This window comes from Pseudonaja textilis, chromosome 10, assembly GCF_049901715.1.
Source record: "Pseudonaja textilis isolate UNSWEBS1 chromosome 10, rPseTex1.2, whole genome shotgun sequence".
Classification (NCBI taxonomy): Eukaryota; Metazoa; Chordata; class Lepidosauria; order Squamata; family Elapidae; genus Pseudonaja; species Pseudonaja textilis.
Window position 1 is genome coordinate 8,289,301 of NC_141999.1, and position 9,669 is coordinate 8,298,969.

Below are 9,669 nucleotides of genomic sequence, written 5' to 3' on the forward strand. Positions count from 1 at the left end.
CTGGCTTAAAGTGTTTGAAACAAACAAAGAAACAAATACATGGGTATTAATTGTAACTTTCTTTTTATTTTTATGTTTGTTGTTTTGTTTTGCTTTGCTTTGCTTTCTTTTGGTTTTGGTTTTGTCACTGCCCAGAGTCACATAACTGCAGCTGGACAGTCATCTGAAAGCATAAAATCATTTTTGAAAAATATAGTTAAATTCTATGTATGAGAATGAATTTAACAACACACATACACTTTGCTCCTGATTTTCACTCAATTGAAAGTCCTTCTTGAATGTTTTGGGTTTTGTTCACAGCAAAACAAAGACCGCAAAGCTGGCTCCTGGTGCATCCTATTATAAAGGGCTCTAATCAGCCTGGGCTGTGGTTGATTAATGTGGCAATTGAAACCGACTGAGGCTTGCACGTGGACCCAAACTGGGCAGCTGCCGTTTCTCACAAACCAAGATTTTTGTCTTTTTTTTTAAAGCAAGAATTTAATTTTTATTTACTTAATGTACTTAATTGTACTTAATGTTCACTCTTTATTTTATGTAATGCTACTTACAAACTCTCTCTCTCTCTCTCTCTCACACACACACACACACACATCCTACCCACACAGCAACTATGGTGTTTGTGTAAAAGTAACAGAAGATATGCCCACTATAGTGACAGCATACTCAAAACCTCACTGGGACACTTAAACATCAGCATAACTTTTTAAAAGATGCTGAATGAGACAAGAATGGTTGTCCCTGACGCATTTTTCCCAACAGAAAAGCACAGCCTATGATTCCCTCGTTGAGAATGGTCACAAAACTCTGAAAACTGATACCAAATATTTGTTTTTTTTAATGAGAAAACAGGAAGCTTATTAAATGTGGAGACTCTGCAGTGCTTCAAATAGGGATTCCAAAAGATGCTTTAGGAGTGTAACTCTTTAAAGCAGCTGCATCTTTCTCCAGTATTGCAGCTGTCTCACCCTCAACAGAAAGTCAGCAGCTGGCAGCTATATTCATGGGCCAAAGGACTTTCCTGGAATCAAATCTCAGGGGCTCCATAATGCCACTCAATACCACAATGAAATATAACAATAGTACCTACCACTGCTGCCTTGAACTGCATGTAAATGAAATCTAGTTTTGATTTTCCCTTGGTGCCACCCATAACTTATTGATATGCACTGCTGACTCACATCACTCCAATGCCAAATGTGATGATGGATTTGATAGGATAGGATAGGATAGGATAGGATAGTTAGAAGGGACCTTGGAGGTCTTCTAGTCCAACCCCCTGCTCAAGCAAGAGACCTTACATCATTCTGGACAAATAGTTCTCCAAACTCTTCTTAGAAACCTCCAGTGATGGAGCATCCAGAACTTCTGAAGGCAACCCGTTCTGCTGACTAATTGTTCTTAATTGTCAGGAAAACTGAATGCCATCGCATTCTACTAACTTCTGTGCATTTTTATACATTATCCCCCATACAGGAATGTTGGTCTTGGAATTTACAAATGCAAAAATATGAAGTGGGTGAACCTAGAGGGGAACAGGAGGGGGCGTTGTTTGCCTCCAGAGAATTAAACCACAGATGAAGCAATATTCCATCATCCCTCCTGGTTGAGTTTCCTGGATATAGCAGAAATCACAAAGTAATTCTGGCAAGAGGCTGAGGTGTTCTTGGAGTAGGGAGCTTCCAAGTTGGCACGACCACAGGGCCGGAGGTCACATTCTTTCACCCCAGCCACTCCCTGGTGAGATGTTCCTGGTGAGTAGCAACCGGACCCGTTTATCTCAAGACCTTTTAAGAACTGCAGGCAACTTTAGAAAAGCAAAGCCAACGCCCAACCCACTTTGGGGTAGTGGTTAAAAGGTTGGATGAAGAAAGACAAGGTCAATTCCATGCCCAATTGTCTCAACTCACCCTATTTTACAGGGTGTGGGGAGAAAATGAAGGGAGATTCAATCCCATCTAAGCTGCTTTGAGCTTCTGGAGAAAAGGCAGGACAACAATCTAACGCAATAAGAAATAACACACCTCCCCAAAAGAAATAACAGCAAAGCTTGGTGAGATTCACAAACTTCTGGTACTCTTGTTTCGTCCTCGTTCTTTCCAGTCCTATTTTTCCTCTCCTCCCACCCTTCTCCCTCCTTCTTGTTCTGCCTGATTTTCTGGAAACTATTCAGTGGGCTTTGCTCCCAGACAAATTATCTCCACATTACAAGAAAACAAATAGCATTCACCCCAGAGTCTTAGAAAAATCATACATTTGATCTGACAGCCAAAAGGAAGGAAGCAATCGGATGCCACCCCCCAAAGTTTGGGGTGGCAGAGTCCATCCTCCCTTGCCAAGTTAGCTGTGGCAGCAGGAAGTGTAGCCCAATGTTTTTGGGTGGCCCTGAGCAGTGAAATCCTGAACTGATTTTTAACTGATGGGTCAAGGACTTGTCATAACTGAGTCCACACACTGCCTGAAGTTACCTTTATTTAACTGTGGTTCTCAAATCAGCCTTTGTGTGATATTAAGATGTAAACCATGACTTACAAGTTTTACACAAAACGCTAAATTCAAGCCAAGCTAAATTATACTTAGTATGACGCATGAACTCAGCCTTTGATTTTAGACAGACTCAGCTTCAAAGAAATGGCAAAACGGAGTTTTGGCTCCGTCCACTTGTCTAAAGCAGGGAGGCCAAGATGAAGTCCCTGAAAGTATCAGCAGTTTCCAAGAACTGATACCTCCTATCTGACAGGGATGCTGGCACAAGGTGCGAGGTGCTGCACAAGATGTATCGATTCGGTCTTGACTGTTCTCACGTTCATTAGCTTTGCACATCTGCCTTTCTCCAAAATCAGTAACTTAGTTCAGAACGTGGAAAGAGAAGAAATGCAAAATATCTGGGTATTAGGGCTCAGAAGCCGAGCTGGGTTTCTCTCGTACAAAACCTTCAGACTTTCAGGTTTCAAACTTTAAGCTGGTCCCCAGTACCAAATGCTCCAAACCATGGACGTTCCCTTACCTTTCTTGATCACTGACTGGTCCAAAAGGTTCATACTGGCCTCATCCACCGCCTGCAAGAATAGATAATTGTTCAGCTCCATGCAGAGAGTTCTGGTGAGGATTATGAGATTAATCTATCTGAAGTGCTTTACACCCTCCAGACATTTCAAGTGCTGCTAAAAATGAAAGTAAACCAGAGCTGGTTTTAGCCTATATCCTCAAAGCTGGGGCTTCTAAAGAGGTTTTTTTTTTTTAGAAGAAGAGAAAGTTGTTTTATTTTTTTATATAACATACCCAACTTCCTCAACCCTGGGGCTTCCCCACTGAGGTTTTCTTTTTCCTCCCGGAAAAGTGAAAGGAAACAAAAACTATTTTGCCCTCTTCCATTTCCCAATGAACTTCCAAATAATTTGGCACTGCGCAATAGATATTTTGAGGAGGAAGAGAGAGAGTTACAGAAGTCAGTGACTGAATCGGCCCATTCTCTGATCTCAGCCGAAACATCACCTAAACCACACGGCTGAAGAAGGAAAGAAAGAAAAGAAAGAGAAAGGAAGGATAATTTTCGTATTTTTTAAATTCTTCTCTATTTTTTTTAACTGACTTGTTGCAAAAATCCAATCTATATTTTCTAGAAAGGAAGAGACAACCTGGCCTCTTCTAATTGTTACTACAAACAACAAACAAACACCTAAAGCTTCTGAGGGGGAAATGAAGCCCTTGACAGATTTCAAAATTGCTCCTTGAAGGTACCAGGCATAATTCAACTAAAGGCGTTTTTAAGCTTCCTTCATTCCCCAAAGGAAAAAAAATTCCTCCATCTGTTTAACCATAACATGGAAGCCACTGGGAACCGATCTTGCAATTTCACCTTTTAGGAATACTGAAGTCCTGCCTATTGAAAGAGGATTTAGTCCTGGACACTTTGCAAAAACAGGATTGTAATTTTTAAGGCAAGTTAGTCTGAGGGGGAGAACCCAATACCCCAATTTTAAGAAGAATGGGAGAAAAAACTATGTATGGTTTTTTGGGGGGAGAATGAAGTCCCTAACGAGTTTTTTTTTTAAAAAAAAAAATCCAGCTCCGTTCCTCGAATTAGAGTAGAATTTTTATTACGGTCACAGATTTCAGTAGAATTTATTATTATTAGAATTGCATAGAGAAGCTCATTGAAACTTCCATGTTTAGTTAGTTGCAGAAAACAAATCACAACGGGAAGTTTTTTTTCTCCTTTCCCCCCTCCCCTTTCCTAGCTAGCTTCTTCTTTTTTTTTTTAGTTTTCTCACATGTCCCAAAAACCAAAATCAAAAGGGATTCTTAAGTGGACTAATTGCTTTCTCATTTGAATAAACAGTATTCCCTGCAACCAGCCATATTTTAAAGTTAATTTTTTTTTTGCCTTTGGGGAAATTGTTCCAGGGAGCTGGGAAGGGAACCGTGCAGTTGCTCAAAAAATGCAACGACAAACCAACACCAGCGGTTTATTTGCTAGAAGAAATGTATGAGTTTTATTCCCCAGACGGGCTTTGGGTTTATCGACAGGACAGGGTGCGTTGTTGCGTCTGTTCTCTCAGGGAAGGGAAAATCCAGCGAGAAGCTTATTCGGAGTAGCCAAATAAAACCCTAAAATTGCAGAGACGGGATCAGAGCGAGGAAGAAAAAAGACTGAAAGGAAGGGCAGATGGAGGGTCTTTCTCGGTTTTAGACAATTACATTCGAAATCATTGTAACACTAGAATTATAGAAATTACAGAACCCACCCGAAATTATATAGAATTATCTAACCATCTATCAATGGATTGAGAGAACTATGGAGGGAGGGAGGGAGGGAGATGATAGATACACAGACAGACAGACAGACAGATAGATTTTAAAAATGCCAAGCAATAAAAACTATACAAAATAACTTACACAACCCCTGCACTGAGAAACAAGTCCCACTGGGAATTGTTGGGAGTTTATTAGGATCAGATAGCAATTTAATTCAACCCAGCATGATCCACATGTCCCACTGAGTTAAATAGAAATAGGACTTAAAACAAAACGAAAAGGGCAGCTGAGATCATCCATTCCCACAACACTGTCAAACTATTTAAGACTGTATTACTATTCTTCACAGCCCTCCTATTGCCTATCTCCTCCCACTTATGACTATAACCTCGTTGCTTGTATGTTTACGATTTATATTGTTTTATTTAGTTTCCTACTATGTTTTGATTGTGTATTTAGTATTGTATTTTATGATTCTAGATGAATGCATTTTTATGCACACTGAGAGCTTTTGCACCAAGACAAATTCCTTGTGTGTCCAATCACACTTGGCCAATAAAGAATTCTATCCTATCCTACCCTACCCTACCCTACCCTAACCTAACCTACCCTACCCTACCCTACCCTACCCTACTCTACTCTACTCTACTCTCATAGAATTCAGCGAGAGAGGGATCTTGGATTTATTCTGATCTTGACTAAAACTTCCGCTGAGGTCCGTGTAACTGAAAACGGCTTGGACTTCGGCAGAAGTTTCCTGCCTTCCCAAGAGAAGCCGGACATGTTAGCATCCATTTTTCTTTCTTTGCCCCCAGCGTTTCGGCTCGCCCTCCGACAATGTTCGGGCTACAATTGCCGTTTCCCGTAGGGGAAAAATATACCTATCTCTCTATCGCAACTCAGTTTGTCGTCACTGCGGAAAGCTGCTTAATTGGAGAGAAAGGAAAAGTTTGGGGAAATGATTTACGGGAGTAAATATGAGGAAATCCCTAGAATAAAATACGAATTCAAAGGCATCGACTTTAGCCCGGGGTTTGCGTTCTCGGGTCAAGAAAGCCAAAAATAATGAAGGCGCAGTTAGATAAACAAGGGCCTATTTCGTCTGCGATCCAACTCTAATAGCTTTGAAGCGCGAAAAGCCCCAAACGGCTGGCCTTGCCTTCTGGCTCCTGGATCAGGGTTCCTTCCCTGGGCTTCTGGTTTCCTGAAAACTGGCGAGTTAAGATTTGCGTGCACGAAAAGAGAAAGGGCAGATCTGGAACTTGAGACCAAAAGAGGGGAGAAAGAGGGCGTGCGGGAGAGAAGAAGCAGCCGCGCTGGGAAAGCAAAGTAAGAAAGGAAGGCAAGGAAGGAAGGAAGGAAAGGAAGGAAGGAAAGAAGGAAGGAAAGAAAGAAAGAGAAAGAAAGAAAGAAGAGAAGGAAGGAAGGAAAGAAAGGAAGGAAGGAAAGAAAAAGAAAGAGAAAGAAAGAAGGAAGGAAGGAAGGAAGGAAGGAAGGAAGGAAGGAAGGAAGGAAGGAAAGAAAGAGAAAGAAAGAAGGAAAGAAGGAAGGAGAGAAAAGAGAAAGAAAGAAGGAAAGAAAGACAGAGAAAGAAGGAAAGAAAGAAAGAAGGAAGGAAGGAAAGAAAGAAAGAGAAAGAAAGAAGGAAAGAAAGGAAGGAAGGAAAGAAAGGAAGGAAAGAAAAAAAGAAAGAAAGAAAGAAGGAAGGAAGGAAGGAAGGAAGGAAAGAGAAAGAAAGAAGGAAAGAAGGAAGGAAAGAAAAAAGAAAGAAAGAAGGAAAGAAAGACAGAGAAAGAAGGAAAGAAAGAAGGAAAGCAGGAAGGAAGGAAGGGGAAGAGCCCTGTAGTACATTCTTGTCTACTCGGGAGTCAGCTTCGCCGACTTTTAAGCAAACTTATCTTTCAGCCCAGAGACAGGCGTCCAAAATTAAGCCCCCAAACTCACGCCAGCTTATTCGCCGCCGTTTTACTTTTCTTAATTTGCTTTAGACGGTGAAAAGAAGCAGATCGAAGTTGGGCGAGTTGCTGGATTCGGGGAAGCCACCGAACGGTCTCATTGCATCAAAATCGACCCCGGGGGGCTTGGAGGGGCTCTGGCGCTCGCTCCCTTTTTAAGGCCCCAAAGAGGTTTTTTTTTTCCGCCAGGGCAAGAACGGCGGGCGCTCGTCCCGAAGGCCGCTTGCGCTCCCCCAGGGTTTTCCGCCTTTGCCTGCTTGTGGCGGAGGGGAGCCAACGGCTGGATTGCCAGGACTCCCCCAAGGAATCCGTCATGGACCGGCCCAGAAAAAGGCCCCTGGCCTGGGCCGATGAGGAACTCTTCCAAGGAAGCAGCCCCCCCCCCGCCCCCCCGTTTTCCCACCCCGTCGGGCGCGCGTTTGGCGAGGCCGGAGGCGCCCACCGGTACCTGGATGTCCTCGAGGCTGGGGTGAGCCAGAGCGTGGAGTCCCAGCGGCCCGTCGGCCAAGGCGTGCGCTCCGTCGGCCAAGCCGTGGAGCAAGCGCGGCACCCCGGCGTAGTCCCTGCGCGGATCCAGGCCGAGAGCTCGGTGCGTCTGCGACAGGAGGCCCGCCGCCGCCGCTGCCGCCGCCGCCGCCGCCGCTTCTTCCTGGCGGGCCCGCTGCGAGGGCCAGCCGCTCTGCTGGTGGTGCTGGTGGATGGGGTTGAGGCCGCCATAGGGGTCTCCCAGGTGCGGGTAGGCGCTCTCCTGGCTCTGCGCGTAGGGCAGCGGCGGCGGCGGCGGCTGCGGGTAAGGCGGCGGGAAGTAGGGCGGCTGGAAGTCCGAGGCCGGCGTGTGGCACAGAGGGGGAGCCGAGGAGTAAGCCGCCGCCGCCGCTGCCGCCGCCGCCGCCTGGTTGAGGGACGAGAGCTGAGGGAGGCGGCCGCCGGTGGAAGTCCCGTTCAGCCCATCCGAGCGGTCCTGGGGGGGGAGGAGAACGACATCAAAGGGAGGGAAAGGTCACCACGCAGCCCACCCGCGCTGGGGCGCAAGAAAGAAGGAAGGAAAGAAAGAGAAAGAAGGAAGGAAGGAAGGAAGGAAGGAAGGAAGGAAGGAAGGAAGGAAGGAAGGAAGGAAGAAAGAAAGAAGGAAGGAAAGAAAGGAAAGAAAGAGAAAGAAAGAAAGAAGGAAGGAAGGAAAGAAAGAAAGAAAGGAAGGAAGGAAGAAAGAAAAAGAAAGAAGGAAAGAAGGAAAGAAAGAAGGAAGGAAAGAAAGAAAGAAAGAAAGAAAGAAAGAAAGAAAGAAAGAAAGAAAGAAAGAAGGAAAGAAAGAGATGGATGGAAGGAAGGAAGGAAGGAAGGAAGGAAGGAAGGAAAGAGAAAGAAAGAGAAAGAAAAGAGGAAAGAAAGGAAAGCTTTCCCTGGTTCCGAGCAGCGCGCATCGCCAAGGACTCCCCGGTGGCGGCGGCTCCCCGAGGCCCCGGCTCGCAACACCTGAGCCTCAAGGCAAGGCGCAGCAGCCTCCTCTGGCCCAGCCGAGGCCCCGCTCCTCGCCTTCTCCCCCGGGCAAGCCAAGAAGAGCGCAGCGCGCTTCGGGGACTCGGCGGGGCTCCCTCTTCCTTCTTCCTAAGGGCGAACCTTGCGCTTCCCTGCCCTCTTCGTCTAGCCTGGAAAGCCCGGAGCAGGCAGAAAAGAAAAAAAAACTTGGCCGCTGCAAAAGAGCTCAGGAAGGCGCAACCGAGGAAGACCAAACCAGGCGCTCTTTTGTGGGGTCGCCTTGCTGTCCTTGGGACCGCATTTTGGGGGACCCCCGCCTGGAGTCCTTGACTTGCCTCCCCCCCTTTCTTTTTCTGCCTTCAGGAGGGGAGGCCAGCATAGACCCCTTCTCCCATGCCCAGACCCAGCCTAGCTTTTGCCACTAAGAACCGTGGAAGGAATCCCTGCCTTTCGGGGCAAACAATCCGGTTTGCCCCGCCAGAGTCTTTCGTTCCTTCGGACCCCTTTTCTCTAACACACAAACCCCCCCGCGCTTCCCTCTGGTTTTGTGATCCATTCTCTGCGCTCTCCTCCTTCCCAACCTGGGGGTCGGGGTCGGGGGGGAAGAGAGTTTGTACCATCAACTAGGGGAAGGTTCCCCCAGCCCCGAGACCTCTGGGACCTGTTCAAACGCGAAGTCCCTCTGAATCCGAAGTGGCGGGGGCGGCTTCCATTCAGTGGCTTTCCCGGGAGAGGGAAACTTCGCTCTTCCTCTTCCTCGCTTCTTTCTTAAACGCGTCCCCCCCGCATCCAGGCACACCCGACCGAGGGACCCCCCCCTTCCTTTCTCGACCCAACTCACCATCGCGGAATACGTGTGCACCAACATCTGAGCCCTAGCCAAAGCCCCAGACCCTCGAGGGAAAGGCCTCCAAAGGGGCGGCGAGAGGGAACGGGGCGAGCAACCCCGACGGCCACCCGAATCTGCGCCCGGTGCCACCCCCAGGACAAGTATCCGTTAAAAGCGAGCGGCGAGCGGCGGCGCGTCCATCGGGGCTGGGGGGGTCTCTTCCAGCGCGCAGCCAACCGAGCTCCGGACGGGCAGCGCGGCTCCACCTTTTCAAACACCCCCCCACCCCCGCCCGACCTTTTCCCCCTTTCGAAGCCTGCGCTTGGCTCCCAGCTCTTCCTCCCTCTGAACTCAATACAACTCCATGGACTCCAGTTATACAGGCGGGGGCGCGCGCCGAGGGCCGGGAGCGCGCCTTAAAGAGACAGGGCGCACCCCGGGAGCCGACTTCAAAAGAGAAAGCTGCCAGTGCGCGTGCCTTGTGTGTGTTTGCGGGGGGGGGGGGGGCGGAAGAGCGCTCCCACTCGGCTGCCACGCGCGCCGGATTAGTCTTCAGGGTGCCCCCAAGGTGTGTGGCGCCTTCAGCCCCCGCGATCCGCTCGGAAAGCAACCCAGGGAGAGAAGAAGGGGGGGAAAAAAAGGATCGACGGC

General features: G+C 47.6%; 1 protein-coding gene across 1 annotated transcript in view; it reads right to left on the reverse strand.

The window, feature by feature from the left end:
• Window positions 1–9,368, reverse strand: part of TFAP2E (transcription factor AP-2 epsilon) — a 75,611-nt gene extending 66,243 nt beyond the window's left edge. The window contains exons 1-3 of the mRNA XM_026702648.2: window positions 9,031–9,368; window positions 7,162–7,674; window positions 3,008–3,059 (exon numbers count right to left, since the gene is read on the reverse strand). Of these exons, the coding sequence (XP_026558433.1) occupies window positions 3,008–3,059; window positions 7,162–7,674; window positions 9,031–9,057 (592 nt within the window). The 5' untranslated portion in view covers window positions 9,058–9,368. The remainder of the gene's footprint in view (window positions 1–3,007; window positions 3,060–7,161; window positions 7,675–9,030) is intronic.
• Between the last annotated feature and the right edge of the window lie 301 nt (window positions 9,369–9,669).